The sequence below is a fragment of the Anomaloglossus baeobatrachus genome, chromosome 5, assembly GCF_048569485.1.
Source record: "Anomaloglossus baeobatrachus isolate aAnoBae1 chromosome 5, aAnoBae1.hap1, whole genome shotgun sequence".
In the NCBI taxonomy this organism is placed as follows: Eukaryota; Metazoa; Chordata; class Amphibia; order Anura; family Aromobatidae; genus Anomaloglossus; species Anomaloglossus baeobatrachus.
In genome coordinates this window covers 432,548,873-432,574,042 of record NC_134357.1, presented here as the reverse complement: position 1 = coordinate 432,574,042, position 25,170 = coordinate 432,548,873, and the positions used below count along the sequence as shown (strand labels likewise).

General features: G+C 43.8%; 1 protein-coding gene across 4 annotated transcripts in view; it reads right to left on the bottom strand.

The window, feature by feature from the left end:
* Positions 1 to 25,170, bottom strand: part of LOC142311727 (cadherin-like protein 26) — a 273,298-nt gene that overhangs the window by 184,488 nt on the left and 63,640 nt on the right. The window contains exon 1 of one of the 4 annotated variants that reach the window (XM_075350390.1): positions 17,278 to 17,343. The exons of the other annotated variants lie outside the window; for them this stretch is intronic. Within the exon in view, the coding sequence (XP_075206505.1) occupies positions 17,278 to 17,307 (30 nt within the window). The 5' untranslated portion in view covers positions 17,308 to 17,343. Of the gene's footprint in view, positions 1 to 17,277; positions 17,344 to 25,170 lie in introns of those variants that run through there. 4 annotated transcript variants of the gene reach the window in all.

The window sequence follows — 25,170 nt, the reverse complement described above, 5'->3', positions numbered from 1 at the left end:
TGAACCTCATCTTAAGGGGACTTTACACGCAACGATATCTCTAACGATATGTCGTCAGGGTCACAGAATTCGTTAGCAACGTCATTGCGTGTGACACCTATGAGTGAGTGTTAACGATCAAAAGTACTCACCTAATCGTTGATCGTTGACACGTCGTTCATTTTCAAAAAATCGTTGCTGGTGCTGGACGCAGTTTGTTCGTCGTTCCTGAGGCAGCACACATCGCTATGTGTGACACAACGGGAACAATGAACAGCAGCATTCCTGCGTCCTCCGGCAACGATGTGTGCGTGTCATTGATGCGGTTGGTTTCCGCAGCTCCACTTCTATTGGCGGGCTGCTGTGTTACGTCGCTGTGATGGCGCATGAACCTCCCCCTTAAAAAAGAGGTTGTTCGCCACCCACAGCGACGTCGCTAGGAAGGTAAGTACGTGTTATGCGTCCTAGCAATATTGTACGCCACGGGCAGCGTTTTGACCATGACGCACAAACGACGGAGGCGGGTGCTTTCACGAGCCTGTAAAGCAGCCTTCACCTGATGGCATCGGCACATTTTATTAAGAGGCCTGGTGCAACGTCATTGTTGTGGGGTGACATGCTTCTGGCATCACGCCAGGCAGGCTTATCAAAAGAAGGGCCGCGGATGGTAGAATTTAGGAGTCTTTTCTCAAGGGCCCTGTCTGGCAGCCACAGATTACAAATATGGCTGCTCAAGCGATTCGCAACAACTCTAGTAGTAATGTTATTTGCTGACGATCATTGATTCTGAGGCCCTGTTTGATTTTACAACATGGCCTCATGACTTCTCAAGTGTTGCTTCAAGTGTATGTAAATTTTAAAGGACCACTTCTCTAATTAAAAGGATTGTCCACTACTGGACAACTCCTTCTTAGCATCTTTTTGTAGAACAGAATAAAAGTACACCTTGGGGACACGCGGCGCTTCTGTGATGTTGGCGCTGTGTCTCCTGCTTATGTCATATGACTCCTGCAGCCAATCAAAGGCTGCTGATTGGCTGCAGCCTTCTGTATTCCAGCAGAGTGGAATTACACCGGCTCAAAAGCGGTCAGCCGAGGTCCTGCCAAAACAGCCAGGATTGTTGATAACAGATGGGTTGTTATGTCAGCTTCAGGTGTAACGATGGCTCCGAATGGCTTCAACCATAGTAAACCCATTGTACAAGTCTTTTACACAATGTTTTTCTGAAAGGCATGACACAATTGCGATACAGAAGCATTGGCGTGTAATATACTCTAGATTTTTTAAATATTTAAAAATATACATTAAAAAAAACAATCAAAAAGAGTACTTTAATATGTAAAAGTAGCAAAATACAACTAAATATTTATATACTTTGTATAACTGTAATCGTAATGACCCATGGAATAATTTTTTTTTGCGTCTGTAAAAGTGGTAAAAAAGTACAAGAAAATAGCAAAATAGCGTTGTTGTTTTTTTTTTGTTCTTTCTACTTCACAAAAAAGAAACTAAATAAAAAGCAATAAAAGGCATATGTGTACTAAATGGAACCAATGAAAGGACTAATCCAACCCTTGGAATATAGTGACACAAGCAAAAAAGAGTTTTTTGACAATTTTTTTGTGCTAAAACAATATTGAAAGACAAAATCTATATATTTGGTATCATTGGAATATCATTGGTAGGTTGAATATATTCAGTTAACATGTTATTTATGCTACAAAGAACAATGGTGGAATTGCTGTTTTTGGGGGCAATTCTTCCACTGATAGATTAAAAAAAAAAGTTTGTCAAAATGTTGCCATTGAAAAATTTAACTGTTTCTGAAATCAAGGCCTTCATATAGCTAAGTTACCAGAAAATTAAAAATAAGTATTCATTCTGGAATGAAAATGTTAACCCCTCGCCTTGGCTGATAATTTTTATTTTTGAGGTTTTTATATTTCTTTCCTCCCCTTCTTTTAACCTTTTAATTGATATGTTTTTTGTGGCATGAAATGTAGTTTTGAATGACACCATCCAATTTACCACTGTATTGAAAAATAGGAACAAATTTTCAAGCGGAATGAAATGGTACAAAAAAATGCAATACTGCGATTTGTTTTTAGCATTCACTGTTTGGTAAAAATGGCCTGGCAGCATTATTTTTCAGGTCAATAATATTATGGGTATACCAAACTTGAATCTATTTTTCCTTTATTTAAATAATAAAAATAAAACATACAGTAATTTGTAAAAAAAAAATTAACTTTATGCCACCATCGTCCGAGATCTGTAGCATTTTATTTTTCCATAAAATGAGCTGTGTGAGGGCTTGCTTTTTGCGTGGCTAGCTGGTGTTTTTATATACCAATTAGGGATACATTTGACATTTAGATCGCTATTTAATGCATTTTTTATGAAGGTGTGTCAATCAAAAAAAATTTGATTTATTTTTTTCTCTTTATCGCATCTATTGTATGGGTTAATTCATTTTATATTTGACAGTTACATTTTATGGATGTGGAAAAGCGGACATACCACATATATTTTGCAATAAGTGAAATAAGTAATTAACACCACCAATTTTCTAGATAAATATATTGCTAAAGATGCTATTGACATTAAATTCCTAACAAATGTCAGTAACAACCCAACCAATCCACATGGGCAAAGAAATGAAACCATAGATGTTCATAAATTTAGTTATGTATAATAATGAGAAATAACACAGGGAAAAAGATTGAACACACTTACTGAAATTCATTTAATACTTCGTACAAAAGCCTTTGTTGGTGATAACAGCTTTAAGACGCCTCTTTTAAAGGGAGAAACTGGTCGCATACACTGCTCAGGTGTGATTTTGGCCCATTCTTCCATACAAACATTCTTCAAATCCTGAAGGTTCTGTGGGCTCCTTCTATGAACTCTGAGCTTTAGTTCCTTCCAGACATTTTCCATTGGATTCAGGTCAGGTGATTGGCATTCTAGCAGCTTTATGTTCTTTCTCTGAAACTAATTGAGTTTCCTTTGCTGTGTGTTTGGGATCATTGTCTTGCTGAAATGTGCACCTTTGTTTCATCTTTATCATCCTGGTTAATTTTTATCAAGAATATCTCATTACATTTGTCCATTCAACCATCCTTGAATAATATGACAATTGCTAGTGCCGTATGCTGAAAAACAGTCCCAACAGCATGATGTTCCCACCTCCAAACTTTACTGTTGTTATGGTGTTAAAGGCCTCCAAACATGGTGTGTATTAGGGCATCCAAAGATTTCAATTTTGGTTTCATCTGATGAGACTATATTCTCCCAGTATAGTACAGGCTTCTTTAAATGTTATTGAGCAAACTTTAATTGCTCTTGAACATGCTATTTGTTCAGCAATGGAGTTTTGTGTGGTGTATACAGGCCATGGAGGGTGAGTGCATTACATATTGCTTTCTTTGAAACTATTGTACTTGCTGATTCCAGGTCTTTCCTGTAGATCTACACAGATGGTACTTGGCTGTTGGACAACTCTTCTGATAATTCTTTTCTCTCTTCTGTCTGAAATCTTGCAAGAAGCACCTAGTCTTGACCGGTTTATGGTGAAATGATGTTTTTTCTATTTCCAAATAATGGCCCCAACAGTGCTCACTGGAACCTTCAATAGATTAGAAATTGCTCTGTAACCAATTCCATCAGTATGTTTTGCCACAATAAAGTTGCAAAGGTCTTGAGACAGCTCACTGGTTTTACCCATCATGAGATGTTTCTTGTGTGGCACCTTAGTAATGAGACACCTCTTTATAGGCCATCAGTTGATATTAATTTTCAATAAGTGGTTGGATTGCATTATAATTACTGATAGAGTTCAGCTGGTGTCACGACTTTCTATGGCTTTTTGCACCTCTTTTTCTTCATGTGTTCAATACTTTTTCCCTGTGTCAATTCTCATTATTACACCTAACTATATTTATGGACATCTATGGTTTCATTTCATTGACTGTGTGAATTGTATGGGTTGTTACTGACAGCTGATGAGAATGTTATGGCAATAGCACCTTAGAGATATGTTTACTTAGAAAATTGGTGACATGTACAATACTTATTTCACCTGCTGTATACTCCAATATACTACCGTATTGCAGTGTTGTGAAAATGTATGCCACCTATTAAACTCATTCTGTGGCTGAACTTCCCAAGAATACCAAGATGACTGACACAGAGGCCTTCAGCTGGCCTCCTGCTGCTAGTGTATCCCATGGGCGCCCCACAATCACATCACAGGGGGCCAATTGCAGCTGGTGTTTCAGCACCAGCAACCACTCAATTTAAACACTGCTGTCAGAAATTTACAACGGCATTTAAATGGTTAATAGCAGCGATAGGAGCTCAGCACTGGCCACTAATGTTAGAGAAAGATGTCGGATAAGTAATAAATCAATATCTACTGCGTGTGGCGAGAGCTTAGCTTCTGAGCCATCTCCTCACATGGATGTCACAGCACCATTTTGCATTAAGGGGTTAAATTAAAAAAAAAAGTTAAAACTGCTCTTGATGCCCCTTCCAATATCATATTTTCAAAGAAGGTTTTGACTCTACTGCTCTGTAAGATGCCATCCAATCTTTTTTGTGTGAAATTCTGCTTTATCAGCATTCTATCAGCATCATAAGTGCTAGAACTTACTTTCCCGATTTACCAGCATGTATGGCTCCTGTCGTGCAATGGTTTATCTGCCATAAATTCAAAGCCCATCTTTCTTGTACTCTTGTATGCAACTGGACAAACATGGAAGCAGGAGCAGAGTAATGCTCATAAAGAATTAAGCTGTCCTAATATGGAATATCAAAATGAATACAACAGCCTTATCAGGTCTAAAAGATCCATTTAGTAGCATATGTAGATTGTTTAGTGAAATTTGGATCTTCGATTTACTGTCACAAAGTGTGAAATCTGCTATGAAATGATAGAGATCTGGTGTTCGTAACCTATTAACCCCAGGCAGTACTTACAATGACAGAGAAATCATCTATGAATCCTGTAAAGCCTGTAATGAGTTTACAATGGGCACGCTGTCAGCATGGATTATTGAAGGCGAAGACAACAGCCAAACCGAAGTTGTATAGTATGCAATTAGGATAAATATTTGATAGCTACATCTGCTTCTTAATCTGCACAGAATGAGCTACGGAGCGTGTGCTGCGCTGAAGCGCCTCTTATAGGGGGAATATAAGCTAGAAAATAGAGATCCTGATTTGTGATAGATAGATAGATAGATAGATAGATAGATTGAGGGATAGATAGAGGGATAGATAGATAGATAGATAGATAGATAGAGGGATAGATAGATAGATAGATAGATAGATAGATAGATAGAGGGATAGATAGATAGATGAAACTATGAAACTATAGAGGGATAGATAGATAGAGGAATAGATAGATAGAGGAATAGATAGCTAGATAGATAGATAGATAGATAGATAGATAGATAGATAGAGGGATAGATAGAGGGATAGATAGAGGGATAGATAGATAGATAGATAGATAGATAGATAGATAGATAGATGGATAGATAGATAGATAAATGGATAGATAGAGTAGCAATCCAAGCTCCCATCACCACAAAGCTCTGATATATATACGTGGTCCAGATGAACCAGGACCCCTGGCACAGCTCTCCCAAACCCAACTGGACAAAATGACCAATCACACCAGCCTGACAAAAAACAGAATCAGGAAGATGGTAGACGAGGGCCAGGAGAGGTATGTCAGTGACTGGAGGACCGACATCAACACCTCACAGAAACTGACCACGTACCAGGGTCTACAGAGAGACTTCAGACTGGCCCCATATCTGGAAAAACTCCCAGACCCCAGAGACCGCAGAACCCTGAGCTGATATAGACTCAGTGCCCACAGTCTAGCCATTGAATCCGGCCGACACAAGCAGAGCTACAAGCCCAAGGAGGACAGACTGTGCCAACACTGTGACCTGGAGGCCCTGGAGGATGAAACCCACTTCCTGCTACACTACACCAAGTACTCAGCAGTGAGGGACACTCACTTCAGGAGACTCTCCCATCTCTTCCCGGATTTCAGCTCCATGAAGGAGGAAGAGAAAACTTATATCCTGCTGGGGGAAATAGAGCGCAGTGGAAATAGCAGCGCGGTATGTGAGTGAATGTCATAGACTTCGAGAAAGAGAACTATGATAAGCCATGGACTTCCATAGCCCCCCATCCCAGATGTGGCCCCACAGTCCCCACCATGGATGTGCCCCATCCACCCTTACTACAGTCCCCACCCTGGATATGCCCCAACATAAGCCATGGACTTCCATAGCTCCAACCCTAGATGTGCCCCCACAGTCCCCACCCTGGATGTGCCCCATCCATCCTTCCTACAGTCCCCACCCACCATCCCCATAGTCCCAGTCCCTAATGTACATTTGCTTTGGCAAAACTAATTTGTATTTGGTCCTGCCAATAAAGCTTATTTGATTTGATTTGATAGAGGGATAGATAGATAGATAGATAGATAGATAGATAGATAGATAGATAGATAGATAGAGGGATAGATAGATAATATATAGATAGAGAGATGGATAGACAGATAGATACATAGAGGGATAGATAGATAGATAGATAGATGTGTAATTTCTTTTTCTCTATGGAATCCTCAGAAAAATCTCCTGTAGCATTTGTAGCCCTTGGGGCATCAGCCATTTAGTAAATTATAATCTACCATGTTGTATTGTAGATGTCAGTGGACTGTATAATGGAAGATCAGAAAAAAAGATTGTTATAACATGTGTAGGTATGTGATCCACACAGTTGCCAATGTATGTAAAGCGCTATGGAATTAATAGCGCTATATAAATGAATAAATATTATTATTATATATTATATAGAAGCATACATACAGTATGTGCATTCTTTATATACACTGTGTGCAGAATTATTAGACAAATGAGTATTTTGATCGAATGATAATTTTTATACATGTTGTCCTACGCCAAGCTGTATAGGCTTGAGAGCCAACTACCAATTAAGTAAATCAGGTGATGTGCATTTCTGTAATGAGGATGGGTGTGGTGTAATGACATCAACACCCTATATAAGGTGTGCTTAATTATTAGGTAACTTCCTTTCCTTTGGCAAAATGGGTCAAAAGAGAGATTTGACGGGCTCTAAAAAGTCCAAAATTGTGAGATGTCTTGCAGAGGGATGCACCAGTCTTGAAATTGCCAAACATTTGAAGCGTGATCACTGAACAATCAAGAGTTTCATGGCAAATAGCCAACAGGGTCGCAAGAAGCATATTGGGCAAAAAAGGTGCCAAATAACTGCCCATGAATTGAGGAAAATCAAGCGTGAAGCTGCCAAGATGCCATTTGCCACCAGTTTGGCCATATTTCAGAGCTGCAACGTTACTGGACTATCAAAAAGCACAAGGTGTGCCATGCTCATGGACATGGCCAAGGTGAGGAAGGCTGAAAAACGACCACCTTTGAACAAGAAACATAAGATAAAACGTCAAGACTGGGCCAAGAAATATCTTAAGACTGATTTTTCAAAGGTTTTATGGACTGATGAAATGAGAGTGACTCTTGATGGGCCAGATGGATGGGCCAGAGGCTGGATCAGTAAAGGGTAGAGAGCTCCACTCCGACTCAGACTCCAGCAAGATGGAGGTGGGGTACTGGTATGGGCTGGTATCATCAAAGATGAACTTGTGGGACCTTTTTCGGGTTGAGGATGGAGTGAAGCTCAACTCCCAGATCTACTGCCAGTTTCTGGAAGACAACTTCTTCAAGCAGTGGTACAAAAAGAAGTTTTCATGCAGGACAATGCTCCATCACATGCATCCAACTACTCCACAACTTGGCTGGCCAGTAAAGGTTTAAAAGATGAAAAAATAATGACCTCCTTGTTCACCTGATCTGAACCCCATAGAGAACCTGTGGTCCCTCATGAAATGTGAGATCTACAGGGAGGGAAAACAGTACACCTCTCGGAACAGTGTCTGGGAGGCTGTGGTGGCTGCTGCATGCCATGTTGATCGTAAACAGATCAAGCAACTGACAGAATCTATGGATGGTAGGCTTTTGAGTGTCATCAAAAAGAAAGTTGGCTATATTGGTCACAATTTTTTTTTGAGTTTTGTGTTTGCATGTCAGAAATGTTTATTTCTAAATTTTGTGCAGTTATATTGGTTTACCTGATGAAAATAAACAAGTGAGATGGGAATATATTTATATTTTTATTAAGTTGCCTAATAATTCTGCAAAGTAATGGTTACCTGCACAAACAGATATCCTCCTAAGATATCCAAATCTAAAAAAAAACCACTCCAACTTCCAGAAATATTAAGCTTTGATATTTATGAGTCTTTTGGGCTGATTGAGAACATAGTTGTTGATCAATAATAAAAAAAAAATGCTCTAAAATACAACTTGCCTAATAATTCTGCACACGGTGTACTGTACATATATGCAGTGCTGTATAATATACTGTATATATATAAATATATATATCAGGTTGTAAACGCTTGTGATAACTTCTATTTAGTTTCTGAAGAAGAAATGTTCTATTATTGATATAGAAATCGTGGATTGGTGCCTGGTTACGTGATTTCAATCAGGTATGTGTTACTCTGAAATACCACCTGGGGTGTTTCAGAGAAAACATCATTTGATAAGCCGGCTGGGGACCATAGGAAGAGACCTGACGTCACTCCAGGTGATTGACAGGTCACTATAATGTATGTACATATAGACACACCTGTTAGTTCACATGTCCAGTAATCAACTGTGTTTGCACAAATTTTTTGCCAACAGAGTGTTGATGGATTCTAATAGATGATTACTGGACATGTGAACTTAGCCTTAATCAACTGTGCGAAGAGGCTGGCCAGGATCTGCAATAGACTAGTCAGGTCTCTCTCTACAGTCACCGATTTGTCAGACTATATGTCTTCTCTGAAACAGCTCAGCATCTTAGAGTAAAGCATACCTGGCCACAATCGCACCGCCAGGCTGATTCATGCTGCCTGTGGTCGGGCAGCATGAATCTCATGACAGTTTCACTTTAAAACACAAAGTGTGTCGCCCGAGGATAAGGGGTACTCAGATCCGGGCCACGGTGTCACTTCTGTGGGTATCACGGTGGTGTGACCCGGTCTGTGATCCCAGGCTCCACAGTAAGAAGGGGATTAGGTAAGGGAGATTGTCCGTGATGCCACCCGTGGTGTGCGGTGAGGTAACGGAGCACCGCCGCTGCCGGTAAATGGATCCCAGGGATGGTGGTGGGCAGCAAGGTGGTGATTTCCCTCCACGGGTAGAGTGTTGGTGTCCCGGGACCCTGGTGAGGTGGTGCAGGGAGGAGATGGAGACCGTCTGAGAGCTGTGCGCCCAGTTGGACCAGGGGATGTTGTTACTCACAGTCAGAAATTAACCAAAAATTGCCAATGTCTGCAGCCTTCGGTGCGGAGGGTATTTGGGGTCCCACACACAGTACAGCAGGATCCTGGTCTTGTTTTGCAGCCAGACGCTTCTTTCTCCTTCCTCAGTCGGGAACGTGGAGCCCACTCCCCCTGCAGTGATCCGGGTCACCCCTGGATGCCGGCGGGCCACTACCCTGCCCCGGCCACCTCGGGCCCCTTCCTCACACTTCCCTTCCTTATAGCAGCCAGGAGCTATCTCTCCTGGTCTGCTCTCTTCACTCTCCTCACTCACTCTGCTCCAGCCCCTCCCCTCTGCTCCGGCCCCTCTTACACTGGGGGGGGGGTGTCTGGCCTGCTGCACTGGTGTGGGATCAGGTTACCAAGGAGGAGAATGGCCTGCACTTTGCTGGATGTCTGCAGGCTCTGTGACACCCTGGTTTTGCCAGGGCGTCACAAAAGCATATTAGAAAGTTGCAGAACTAGAGAGACATCTAAAGGCTCATGGGTCCTAGTGCAAAACATTAACCCTCCCGCCTTCTCTTTACACCACTTACGCACACTTACCAACAACTACACCACAATATTCTAGACCACCAACTTCAGAGAATACTTTTAAAACATTCATGAATGCCCCCAATGTCCACTATTGGGCAAGGTTTTGTTCCTTTTGCAACCTGGTTTGTGGATAAAAACAGGACTATTAGTAAGTATGTGTGGCACCTCTGAGGCTTCAGTCGACACAGAGGTACTGCATCTCAGCCAGAGGTGTGGTGCCCCATCCCTGGGTAAGGAAGAGGTCATACACCGGTATACACAAAACACAGACACTCGCACTCAACAACACCTCATCAGACCATGGTAAGAGCCTAGTGCAGTCCGAGGCCAGGCTGGTGGGTGGAGCCTAGTTAGTGGAAGCAGTCGGAAGGAGCAGTGGAGGAGTGAGGACCTGTGGTCTGGAGCTGGTGCAGCTCGGCCCAGGCACAAGAGAGAAGGGGTCCTAGAGCCCACAGGAAGTGCGCCATACTCCCATGGTCTTACTCCGCATACGATATATTGGAGAGGAAGCACTTGGCCGCAGACGGGAATCCGGTCCCTAGGCTAGAGGAGAATAACCAACGTGCTATTCTAGTAACACTGGAGGCTGAGGATACAGCTAGTACCGAAGCCAACTCCGCACACAAATCCGCTGGAAGGTGACCATACTTGTGGTTTCTAGCGCAGCATTTAACCCGACCTCTCCACCTACCCTGTGAATTTGACTGCATCATCGGGGCTGCGGCTGACCACTCTCTGCAATTATTTTGCTTTATGCCTTCAAAGGAGTTGTGCCTGCCACAACTCTAACAAGTGAGTACCTGTCCTACTTTTTATATCCATCTGTATACCAGATAAGACCCTATCTGCGCTTTTCTTTTTCCACAGCGCTGTTTGACAACGTTCTAATCATGAGAGGTGCCAAGTCACAACATCCTAATGATGAGAGGTGCCAAGTCACAACATTCTAATGGTAAGAGGTGCCAAGTCACAACGTCATAATGATAACATTCCAAGTCACAACATCCTAATGGTGAGAGGTGCCAAGTCACAACATCCTATTGGTAACAGATGCCATGTCACAACATCCTAATGGTGAGACGTGCCAAGTCACAACATCCTAATGGTAACAAATGCCAAGTCACAACATCCTAATGGTGAGAGGTGCCAAGTCACAACGTCCTAATGGTGAGAGGTGCCAAGTCACAATGTCCTAATGGTGAGAGGTGCCAAGTCACAATGGCGTGATGGTGAGAATTGCCAAGTCATAATGTTCTAATGGTAAGCGATACCAAGTCACAATGTCCTAATGGTAAGAGATGCCAAGTCACAGCAAAGTGCCAAGTTAAGTCACAACGTCCTAATGGTGAGAGGTGCCAAGTCACAACGTTCTAATGGTGAGAGGTACAAAGTCATAAAGTCCTAATGGTGAGAGTGGCCAAGTCCCAGTGCTGCAGCACCCAGAAGCTGATTTGGTTGATTTTGGTGTAAAAAGATCTGGATTTATTATAGGATCTGTTATAGGGGTTAAATTTATGGATATTAGAATACATCCAATAATACAAGATGATCGCTCAGTCTTTCTCTTTAGCCCCTTCATTCCAGGCAGCAACTTCCATCTCAATTAGGCCTCAGTCATCACTGCACACAACACCATCACTTGGGCGATGCATGTTGTAATTTTGTGACATCATAACATGCACCACAAAGGCGCTCATTGACTATTGAGTCCTAGGGGAGCTAGAAGCCAAAGCCTGGAATAAAGAGATTAGAGGGAATGAATGAGATGGGGAAAGGAAAAGGAAAAGAAGAGGTGAGGAGGTCCTGACAGTGGGCTGTGGGGACTGTAAGGCAGGTGAGTAGAGATGAGTGAACCCGAATTTCGGTGTTCATACCAAACACAGACTTTACAAAAAAAGAGTTCTGATTTAGGATGCTTTACGTATGAAAACCACTATCGTGAGCATTGCTGTGCTCGGGTACACTTGGTGCTCAGCCCAATGTGAGCCACTTGCAGTGTTTGAATGGCTCTCACTAGGGATAACAACAGCATGATCGGATGTAGTGGGTACCAAACAAAAAATGGAAAAACCTCCCCCACCCTCCCCTGGAAGTGATCTGTTTATGGTTAGCTACATGTGGGTGGAGACCAGAACTGCCCAATTAGTGACTTCAATTGGGGTTCAGGTCAAGTCTGGGACCCATCCTGAACTTTATCTAAAGTCTGGCTGAACCCACTGAACCCGACATCCAAGGGTCCGCTCATCTCTACAGGTGAGCAGTGAGGGGAGCATTATTTTTTTGCAATTGTTTGCCTGGTCCTCTACGATTCAACGAAATGGCGGCTGAATTTGTAAGAGCAAATTGCAAACAATATATATTCTGGAGAAAATTAATGTTTGTAAAATTCAATGAGAATTCATTCCACTCGAATACATTTGATATCACGTCTTTATCACTCCGGAGTAGAGTGATAGTCGCTGTAAAGTCATTAGCGGTTAGATGATTCCTAAGGCTGTGTTCATACTGAGTTTTTGACAGTTTTTTTTAGTGGATCTGCTCTAAATTCCTCCTAAAACAAGGCTTAAAAAATTATTCATTTGTATGAGAAATTCACTTTGCTGTTCAGATGAGGGGTTTTTTTTAGCATTTTTCGGTGTTTTGAAAAATACTTCTTGGAAAATGCTGTGTATGTCATTTCTTAGAAGCCGATTCCGATGGAAATCAATCCAAACTAGTCACTATCAAATCAGAAGACTGCTAAATCGCTTCCGAAAACATATCTGCTCAATTTCAGGAAATGAAACAAAGCCTCCAAACACTCCCCCAAAATGAGCTTTTCCTGAAGCTGTTTCTGCTTGAAAAACTTGTCATTTTTGAAGATCTCAAAAAACTGAGGGTTTTTTTGCCTTCCTCTGGATCAACATGTTAGGCTACGGGTTGAACTAGATGGACTTAGGTGGGCTTCGCACACTACGACATCGCAGGTGCGATGTCGGTGGGGTCAAATTGAAAATGACGTACTTCCAGCATCGCATGCGACATCGTAGTGTGTAAAGGTTCAATGATACGATTAACGAGTGCAAAAGCGTCGTAATCGTATCATCGGTGCAGCGTCGGCGTAATCCATAATTACGCTGACGCGACGGTCCGATGTTGTTCCTCGCTACTGCGGCAGCACACATCGCTGTGTGTGAAGTCGCAGGAGCGAGGAACATCTCCTACCGGCGTCACCGTGGCTTACGTAGGATATGCGGAAGGAAGGAGGTGGGCAGGATGTTTACATCCCGCTCATCTCTGCCCCTCCGCTCCTATTGGCCGCCTGCCGTGTGACGTTGCTGTGACGCCGCGCGACCCGCCCCCTTAATAAGGAGGCGGGTCGCCGGCCAGAGCGACGTCCCAGGACAGGCGAGTCCATGTGAAGCTGCCGTAGCGATAATGTTCGCTACGGCAGCTATCACAAAGATATCGCAGCTGCGACGGGGGCGGGGACTATCGCGCTCAGCATCGCAGCATCGGCTTGCGATGTCGCAGCGTGCAAAGTACCCCTTAGAGTCTCCCTTCAACCTTAAAACTATGAAACTATGAAAGCCTAATATCCTCCTGTATACAACAAAGTGAGCTCAGCTACATCGGTCTGTAGAGAAGACGAATTATCGAGAGTTTATTTTACTTTGGTTTATGATTCATCCAAGTGCAATGAGTGAAGAATTAGATTTGTAAACTAATGTCTGCTTAAGATCACTTAAGTGCAGCAATTACAGAATACGCTGCACACATACAAGTTTGGTATTGTTCCAATTTACAACGCCCTGACAAAGCCCTCCCTACCAATAAATCATTCACTATGAGAGCCTGCTGCGGGCACAGGAGGTTATACAAATCCATTGATACTACCTGGGACTGGGGACATCTAATCCAGACGCATCGTACAGTATATTGATGCATTCAATCTGCTGTGATTGTTTATTTTGTGTACCGAGAGATGTAGCAAAGCTGTAAAGTGTACTGCGAGATGTAGCAGAACTGAGATGTGTGTCACGAGATGTAGCAGAGCTGAGATGTGTATCAAGAGAGGTAGCAGAGCTGAGATGTGTATCAAGAGATGTAGTGGAGTTGAGGTGGGTACCAAGAGATGTAATTGAACTGAGATGTGTACCGAGAGATGTAGCAGAGCTGAGATATGTACTGTGAGATGTAGCAGGGCTGAGATGTGTACCGAGAGATGTAGCAGAGCTGAGACGTGTACCTAGATATGTAGCAGAGCTGAGACGTATACCGAGAGATGTAGTAGAGTTGAGATCTGTACCAAGAGATGTAGTAGAACTGAGATGTGTACTAAGAGATGTAGCAGAGCTGAAATGTGTACCAAGAGATGTAGAAGAGCTGAGAGGTGTATCAAGAGAGGTAGCAGAGCTGAGATGTGTATCAAGAGATGTAGCAGAGCTGAAATGTGTACCAAGAGATGTAGCAGACCTGAAATGTGTACCAAGAGATGTAGAAGAGCTGAGAGCTGAGATGTGTATCAAGAGAAGTAGCAGAGCTGAGATGTAGTAGAGTTGAGATGTGTACCAAGAGATGTAATTGAACTGAAATGTGTACCGAGAGATGTAGCAGAGCTGAGATGTGTACTGAGAGATGTAGCAGAGCTGAGACGTGTACCGAGAGATGTAGCAGAGCTGAGATGTGTACCGAGAGATGTAGCAGAGCTGGGATGTGTACTGAGAGATGTAGCAGAGCTGACACGTGTACCAAGAGATGTAGCAGAGCTGAGATGTGTATCAACAGATGTAACAGAGCTGAGATGTGTAATAAGTGATGTAGTGTAACTAAGATGTGTACCAAGAGATGTAGAAGAGCTGAGACGTGTATTGAGAGATGTAGCAGGGCTGAGATATGTGCTGAGAGATGTAGCAGGGCTGAGATATGTACTGAGAGATGTAGCAGGGCTGAGATATGTACTGAGAGAAGTAGCAGGGCTGAGATATGTACTGAGAGAAGTAGCAGGGCTGAGATATGTACTGAGAGAAGTAGCAGGGCTGAGATATGTACTGAGAGAAGTAGCAGGGCTGAGATATGTACTGAGAGATGTAGCAGGGCTGAGATATGTACTGAGAGATGTAGCAGGGCTGAGATATGTACTGAGAGAAGTAGAAGGGCTGAGATATGTACTGAGAGAAGTAGCAGGGCTGAGATATGTACTGAGAGAAGTAGCAGGGCTGAGATATGTACTGAGAGAAGTAGCAGGGCTGAGATATGTACTGAGAGAAGTAGCAGGGCTGAGATATGTACTGAGAGAAGTAGCAGGGCTGAGATATGTACTGAGAGAAGTAGCAGGGCTGAGATATGTACTGAGAGATGTAGCAGGGCTGAGATATGTACTGAGAGAAGTAGCAGGGCTGAGATATGTACTGAGAGAAGTAGCAGGGCTGAGATATGTACTGAGAGATGTAGCAGGGCTGAGATATGTACTGAGAGAAGTAGCAGGGCTGAGATATGTACTGAGAGAAGTAGCAGGGCTGAGATATGTACTGAGAGATGTAGCAGGGCTGAGATATGTACTGAGAGAAGTAGCAGGGCTGAGATATGTACTGAGAGATGTAGCAGGGCTGAGATATGTACTGAGAGATATAGCAGGGCTGAGATATGTACTGAGAGAAGTAGCAGGGCTGAGATATGTACTGAGAGAAGTAGCAGGGCTGAGATATGTACTGAGAGAAGTAGCAGGGCTGAGATATATCCTGAGAGATGTAGCAGGGCTGAGATATGTACTGAGAGAAGTAGCAGGGCTGAGATATGTACTGAGAGAAGTAGCAGGGCTGAGATATATCCTGAGAGATGTAGCAGGGCTGAGATATGTGAGATATGTACTGAGAGAAGTAGCAGGGCTGAGATATGTACTGAGAGATGTAGCAGGGCTGAGATATGTACTGAGAGATGTAGCAGGGCTGAGATATGTACTGAGAGATGTAGCAGGGCTGAGATATGTACAGAGAGATGTAGCAGGGCTGAGATATGTACTGAGAGATGTAGCAGGGCTGAGATATGTACTGAGAGATGTAGCAGGGCTGAGATATGTACTGAGAGATGTAGCAGGGCTGAGATATGTACTGAGAGAAGTAGCAGGGCTGAGATATGTACTGAGAGATGTAGCAGGGCTGAGATATGTACTGAGAGATGTAGCAGGGCTGAGATATGTAATGATAGATTTAGTAGAGCTTTCATTTAGCAACTAGTGAATAAAAGAAATAAAAATAAAATGTAGCAGCTACATCTATAATTGGTAACATGTCATTTATAATATTGATGGCTTCCTATGTAGCAGAAGGGCCTTTGAGCCTCAGTATCACGGATAAACAGGGTCTGACCAAGACTAGCCCTCCGTTAACTCATTCACTGTAGGATCCTATACCCCATTGCTAGGTATGGCTCCTGCGCAGTTCTGGCTCACTAATGTACAGAGGACCACACAATACCAATGAATGGGGTTGCAGACATAAATTCAGTAATACAGATGCAATTAATGATGCATTCAACGCACTTTGAATGTTTATTCAGTAATATGTGACTATAGCGATGTAACAAAGCTGGGCTTATTATGGAAAAAAAGAAGACAAATCCAGCTCTGCTACATCTATATAGGCAAAACTTAAAAGCTCTAAATCTTTAACAAGTGGCATTGATATAACACCGGTATCTTATTTTGCGATGGATCTTTTGGACCCCCGTAAGTAGCAGGCCCCTTTTGTCATTTCCAACCCTGCACCCCATGGTGAAATCAAATTTGTACTGTTTGTAGTTTTACATAGGACTGCAAGAAAACATATGGGCAAGACACTGAAAAATGTGACTGTATATCTTCTTTATATAAACGTATACAATATCATAGGGCATAGATCTTAGTAGTCATATTGTATTTATATCCTCAGGTAACCTAATATTACACATCATGTAACAGCAAAGGGTTAAATAAAGATTAAAAAATTAAACTCTATTCTTTCTGTATATGCATTGTATATAGTATTCTATTTTGGGGTTTTGCATGGGACTGCTGGTGAATTTATAGTCAATGCCGTTCCTAAGAGTTAAAGAAGGCATTAGTAAGGGATTAATATGTCCCATGTCAATGGTCATCATGAACATTAAATTGGGTCAGACCTTTCGTTGTCCTACACATAATCCCTATGATCGCACATGGTCTCCAAACCATCACTCTCTAGGCTTTGAGAAAGTTCATGCTGGGAGTTGTAGTTAGAAAGCCATCCAAAGCTACTTTCTCCAAGGAGTCCACAATGTGATAATATTTAGTAAAGGCTTAGATAAGATTATGAGATTAGATTATTGCTACTTACCACAAGAACTTTCCTACTAATCCCCTCCATGGTCAAGTCCAGAGGTGAGATCCACTCCACAGTCAGTGTCTTCTGCAACCTTACACCTCAGCAAACATTCCTTTCATCTGTGTGTGACTGTATCCATCTCAGGAGGACTCCCCCCACCCCCACTAAACCAGAAAAATAGCTGGTTATGCAAATTTGACAACTATTTTGGAGGTTGTAAATTATTATGATGCTGCCTAACCCTATACCGAGTATTATACCAAGGGGTAAAGACCGCAGGACTGGCGCACATATCATGTGAGTCACTTAAAGAAAGAATTTCATATATATATATATATATATATATATATATATATATATATATATATACGGTATATATATATAGCATTGTATTGTTTTTTAATCCTTTTTTATAAGTTCCAAATTTAATTCCTTATATGAGTATAGCTACATGATAAAATTCTTACCACCTGCAGTCACCACTAGAGGGAGCTTACTGCACACTGTGTATACATTGAACCATACATTGCAGACTTCTAAGCTCCCTCTAGTGGTGGCTCTAGAAAGCAATTACAGTGACCCTCTCACTTATCGTGGGAGTTACCTTCTGGAGACCCCAGCAATAGGTAAAAATCCGCGAAGTAACGGAGTTATATTTATTTAACTATTTACAGGTATTTTTTTATTATAAAAATCACTTTTCCTATAGCAGCAGCAGGGGGACTAGTCAGAGTTGATGGGAAGATGTATGGCGCTAAATACAGGGCAGTCCTGGAGGAAAACCTCTTATAGGCTGGGGTGTAAGTTCACCTTTCAGAAGGAAAAACAGCCCTAAACATCCTGCCAGAGCTAACAATGGATGTTTTAGACAAGGCATATTCATGTGTGAATGGCCCAGTCACAGGCCAGACCTGAATCCTATTGAGATTGAAAATTGCTGTTCACAGACACTCTACATCCAATCTCACTGACCTAGAGCTATTTTGCAAGGAAGAATGGGCAAAACTTCAGCCTCTAGATGGGCAAAGCTGGTAGAGACATACTCCAAAAGACTTGCAGCAATAATTGCAGTGAAAGGTGGTTCTACAAAGTATTGAATCAAGGGGGCTGAATAATAATATGCATGTCGAAATTTTCAGATTTTTATTTTTAAAATATTTAGAAAACCATGTATCATTTCCTTTACATTTTACAAATGCTTGCTACTCTGTGTTGGTGTACTACATAAAACCTCAATACAATGCATTAAAGTTCACAGGGACAACAGACAAAACCTAGAATAAAAACAATGAGCAAATACTTTGCCGTAAGTAAAGTAATAGTAGATGTAAATAACATAGGAGACACAATTTGGATCAAAAAAGCCATTCTACTACGACAAGGTGTACCCAATCAGGATGGCCCCCAACTCTACAATTTTGCTTGGACCTGCCCACTTCTTTATAACAAAATGCACCAGGTGTCCAGGATTTTCAAAAAGGGGACAACTCTTTTAGGCCTGTGCCACACTTATGTGACAAAACGTAACGTTTTTGTCACGTACGTGTTAAAGGGGTGGTTTGCTCCCAGTGTGCCGTGTTTATGGCACGTACGTGTTCTCCGTGTGTTATACGTAATAACACATGGAGAACGGAAAGCCCTGCCTTACCTGCATCATCCGAAGCTGTCTGTGGTGCTGAATGACAGCGTCTAGCCAAAGCCACGCCCCGCTGACACTGCTTCCGGCCCCCAGTGTAGAAGAAGCGTTGTTCAAATTCACTGGGGGACGGATGCAGGGGACAGCCACGGCAGAGACTGCAGGTATGGTGGAGGTGAGTATCTATATATATAATTGCCTTATTCTGTCTGTCTGTCTGTCTGTCTGTCTGTCTGTCTGTCTGTCATGCTCCGAAATTGTGTCCTTACGGTGACACAAAGCTGATTGGCCGCTGGGCTCGCCATGGCCCCGCCCCCCCACACGGATTGGCCTCTCGCCCCGGCTCTCGGCAGGCCCCGCCCCCCTCACGCAATGCACGCTCGCTCTGGCCCAACTGACACGGAGCTCCGATTCCCAGGTGAGTACACACACACATCAGATCACACTCACTCTCACACTCACTCTCACACACACCTCACACACACCTCACACATCACAACATGCTGGGATATCGCTTGCTTCTACACCGGCTCCGTCAGGATCCCGGCAGCGCCAGACATAACCTTGCGATGCTGGGATCTTGACGGAGGCCGTGAAAGCTGGTAACCATTATACACATCGGGTAACTAAGGTCCCTTAGTTACCCGATGTGTATCATAGTTACCAGTGTACACCGGCTCACACTCACTCTCACACACACCTCACACACACATCACATCGCATCCACACATCAAGGTCCTGCAGCTGCGGAACATACACACACATAACAGCACACACACACACACATACACACACAAATCAGATCACACTCACACACACCTCACACATCACATCGCATCCAAATACTCACAACATCCTGGGATATCGCTTGCTTCTCGGCGGCGATACTGTGCTGTTGTGAGCTTCCAGGACCTGCCGGGGGGATCACATGGCCAGAAGCATGTGATATCCCCAGATGTTGTGAGTATCAGCGCGTATGTGCAATATCGTCAGTGTGTGTGTCTTTGTGTGTGAGTGTATGCGATCGGGTGTGTGTGAGTGTATGCGATCGGGTGTGTGTGAGTGTATGCGATCGGGTGGGTGTGAGTGTATGCGATCGGGTGTGTGTGAGTGTATGCAATCGGGTGTGTGTGAGTGTATGCGATCGGGTGTGTGTGAGTGTATGCGATCGGGTGTGTGTGAGTGTATGCGATCGGGTGTGTGTGAGTGTATGCGATCGGGTGTGTGTGAGTGTATGCGATCGGGTGTGTGTGAGTGTATGCGATTGGATCTGTGAGTGTCGGCAGAGGAGCACGGTGTGCTGGAGGAGGCTGAGAGGAGAGAGGCTGAACCTGGGGAAGGCTGGGATGGGGAGGCTGATGCTGGAGACGGAGAGGCTGATGCTAGCGCAGCATGGTGGATGGAGCACCTTTGGGAGTGCGCAGCATGGCGGATGGAGCACGTTTGGGAGTGCGCAGCATGGCGGATGGAGCACGTTTGGGAGTGCGCAGCATGGCGGATGGAGCACGTTTGGGAGTGCGCAGCATGGCGGATGGAGCACGTTTGGGAGTGCGCAGCATGGCGGATGGAGCACGTTTGGAAATGCGCAGCATGGCGGATGGAGCACGTTTGGGAGTGCGCAGCATGGGGGATGCAGCACGATGGGGAGTGCGGAGTATGGCGGATGGAGCACGTTTGGGAGTGCGCAGCATGGAGGATGCAGCACGATGGGGAGTGCGGAGTATGGCGGATGGAGCACGTTTGGGAGTGCGCAGCATGGCGGTTGGACCACGTTTGGGAGTGCGCAGCATGGCGGATGGAGCACGTTTGGGAGTGCGCAGCATGGGAGATGGAGCACGATGGGGGAGCACGTTTGGGAGTGCGCAGCATGGCGGATGGAGCACGTTTGGGAGTGCGCAGCATGGGGGATGGAGCACGATGGGGAGTGCGCAGCATGGCGGATGGAGCACCTTTGGGAGTGCGCAGCATGGCGGATGGAGCACGTTTGGGAGTGCGCAGCATGGTGGATGGAGCACGTTTGGGAGTGCGCAGCATGGCGGATGGAGCACGTTTGGGAGTGCGCAGCATGGCGGATGGAGCACGTTTGGGAGTGCGCAGCATGGCGGATGGAGCACGTTTGGAAATGCGCAGCATGGCGGATGGAGCACGTTTGGGAGTGCGCAGCATGGGGGATGCAGCACGATGGGGAGTGCGGAGTATGGCGGATGGAGCACGTTTGGGAGTGCGCAGCATGGAGGATGCAGCACGATGGGGAGTGCGGAGTATGGCGGATGGAGCACGTTTGGGAGTGCGCAGCATGGCGGATGGACCACGTTTGGGAGTGCGCAGCATGGCGGATGGAGCACGTTTGGGAGTGCGCAGCATGGGAGATGGAGCACGATGGGGAGTGCGCAGCATGGCGGATGGAGCACGTTTGGGAGTGCGCAGCATGGGGGATGGAGCACGATGGGGAGTGCGCAGCATGGCGGATGGAGCACGTTTGGGAGTGCGCAGCATGGCGGATGGAGCACGTTTGGGAGTGCGCAGCATGGCGAATGGAGCACGTTTGGGAGTGCGCAGGATGGAAGATGGAGCACGATGGGGGGTGCGCAGCATAGGGGATGGAGCACATTTGGGAGTGCGCAGCATGGCGAATGGAGCACGTTTGGGAGTGCGCAGCATGGGGGATGGAGCAGTTTGGGAGTGCGCAGCATGGCGGATGGAGCACGTTTGGGAGTGCGCAGCATGGGAGATGGAGCACGATGGGGAGTGCACAGCATGGCGGATGGAGCACGTTTGGGAGTGCGCAGCATGGGGGATGGAGCACGATGGGGAGTGTGCTGCATGGCGGATGGAGCACGTTTGGGAGTGCGCAGCATGGCGGATGGAGCACGTTTGGGATTGCGCAGGATGGGAGATGGAGCACGATGGGGGGTGCGCAGCATACAGGATGGAGCACGATGGGGAGTGCGCTGCATGGGGGATGGAGCACGATGGGAAGTGCACACCTCCCCCCAACACACACACATACGCGCGCGCGCGCACTGCACAACACACCACACCACACACACACACTGGGAACCACAAACAACTGCCCTACACAGACACCCACACACACAGACAACGCTGCACACACAAATATACGCACATACCGCACAACACGCACATTGCACAAAACATACCTCCCCCCAAAACACACCACACACACAAACTGCGCAACACACACACAACGCTACAGACACACAGCGCTCCACAAACAACGCAACACACAAACAACACCGCTCTCACCCCCCATCACACCCAGACAACATCCAGAACATGTACAGCGCCCTACACAAACACTTGGTAACTACACACAACAACATCTATATATATATATATATATATATATATATATATATAACAAAAATCATACATGAACTACACAATACGTAAATTCTAGAATACCCGATGCGTAGAATCGGGCCACCTTCTAGTGTGTTTATATTATTTTAACACTGACACGTGTCTTTCTCCAGCGCGTGTCACACGGGACCGCATCCACACTACATCCGTGTGGTACGGGTGCGGGCCGTGTGACACCCGTGCTGCCGGAGCAACATGGACATGTCAGCGGTTTTAAAAAACGGACACATTTAAGTACAAAACGGACACACGTTCTGTTCCAGAATACTTACGTGTGTCCAAAACAATAACAATACATAGGACCACGTGGGCCCGTGTCTCCGGTACGTGAAAAAAAAGCACACACGTAACGGAGGCACGTGAGTGTGGCAGAGGCCTTAATAATATTACAGTAAGTCTCTTCATGGAATATGGAGTTCTGGGTCAGATAAATAGGTACTGTGTTTCTCAGAGAACAAGACCTATCCTGAAAATAAGCCATAGCAAGATTTTCAAGCTTTTTGGAGCATGCTTGAAATATAAGCCCTACTCCAAAAATAAGCCCTAGTTACAGTCAGGGCCAGCTTTCTGGAGAGTCACACTGTGCAATTTCTCAGGGCTCCCACTCTCTTAAGGACCAAAGAGTTTGTATTCATAGGTTAAAATTGTTTAAGGACCTTCAGGGACTTCAGTCATGTGACCAAAGGTTTCTTAATTGCAGGAGTCTAAAATAACTGAACAGGAGACAGGCTGATGTGTAGGACTGGCATTAAGTGGAAGGGAGGGCAAACTGGTCAAATTCACAGGGTCCCCATTATACTAATGGCACTAGTGTTTATATCGTGAGGATAAGACTGCTTCAGGACCTTTGTGATCTTCATGTCATGTGACTATGTTGTAACAAAAGTCTCTTAATTACAGGAGTCTAAAGATGAAGAGGAAACAGGATAGATGTTTGTGGGTATGTGGATAGAGAGATAGATAGATAGATAGATAGATAGATAGATAGAGGGATAGATAGATAGAGGGATAGATAGATAATAGTTATATAGATGGATAGATAGATAGATAGAGGGATAGATAGATAGAGGGATAGATAGATAATAGTTATATAGATGGATAGATAGATAGATAATAGATAGATAGATAGATGATAGATAATAGATGGATAGATAGATAGATAGATAATAGATAGATAGAGGGATAGATAGATAATAGATACTGTATATAGATAGATAGATAGATAATAGATACTGTATATAGATGGATAGATAGATAATAGATAGATAGATAGATAGATGATAGATAATAGATGGATAGATAGATAATAGATAGATAGAGGGATAGATAGATAGATAATAATTGATAGATGGATAGATAGATAGATAGATAGATAGATAGATAGATAGATGGATACACATTACACACAGGGTTTGGAGAGTTATGTTGATGTTCCAGAATATGATATGATTATATTCGAATAAATTGTGATGTTTTTTGGTCAAGAGTAAATGTGGATTGTTGTTCATGAAAAAAAGACATTCCCTGAAGGTAAGCCCTAGCCCATGTTTCGAAGCAAAAAATAATATACGACTCTGTCTTATTTTTGTAGAAACACAGTATGTACCTTTGGAACCATGTTTTATGATTGTGCAAATATAAATGAAGCAATTTTGCTAATAATCCTTATTTTAACAATCTCATTTGTGTTTTGTTTACAACTTATTTGCAGACCTAAGTGTCTTTGATTACGGTCCCCAAACAAACCCCGTGTGGTCTAATTCACCAGTGTTAGGCCATGTGCGCATGTTGCGTTATTTCATGCGTTTCTGCAGCGTTTTGAACTGCAGCGTTTTAATGCCAAAATGCATGCGTTTTGATTTCCAGGCAAAGTCTATGGGAAACAGGGCTTTCTTGTGCGCACCATGCTGTTAAAAACGCAGCGTTTTTGGTGTCAAGAATTTGTCAAAATCTCTGCGTTTGAAGAAGCAGCATGTCAATTATTTTTGCCATTCTGGCAGCGTTTTGATAACATTGATGTCAATGAGAACAAGTCAAACGCATCCTAAATCACAATCCTAGCGTTTTCCATGCATTTTTGATGCAAAACGTATGCATTTTTGACAAAAACAAAGCATGCAGTTTTGGCATTATAGTGAGGCAATGACGTTTCCTTTTGCCCTCACATCCAGCCTGACTTTAAAAAAAGAGTCAAACAATAATTTAACGATATTTTATACATAAATATTAAATCGCAAGAATCTGTAATTTAAAATTAGCTATTTTGTGTATGATTTAAAGAATGATTTTTTTCCCATTTTTTTCATAGTGTTTGAATGTTTAAACTTTATTTAGTTGTGTATTTGTATTGAAAACGCATCTGACTTTAAGCACAGAAAATGCATGTAAAACGCGGCAAAAACGCAAGAAGAACGCATGCGTATTTCCGGCGTTTTTGCGGTCAAAACCAAATTTGACATTGACAAATTCTGCCAGAGGATGCGTTCATTTCTGCAAGTAACTGAACGCAACGTGCGCACATGCCCTTACTCCACATAGAAGTGCTAGTAAATTCTCCTGTGTCCATGATGAGGTGTTTTCTTATGAGCAGCGTCATCTCTGTTGCATTGTAACACACGATCATGGAATGGACATGAAGTTTCTTAGCTCTCTGATTTGCATTTCTCAGGATTCATTGGGTAGGTGTGAATATGATCTTATCACTTTCGCACCCTCCTTGGGCGTTTTGCCTGTCAGTTCTGAGAAGAGCAGGTACAGACACATCTTAGTGATTGTCACTAAACATATTACTTTGTATGATCTTGAACAACAAGTCTTGTGACCACTGACTACAATATGAGGCATCCCAGAAATGACAGCCCATGACATAGACCTGAGCCCTGTAG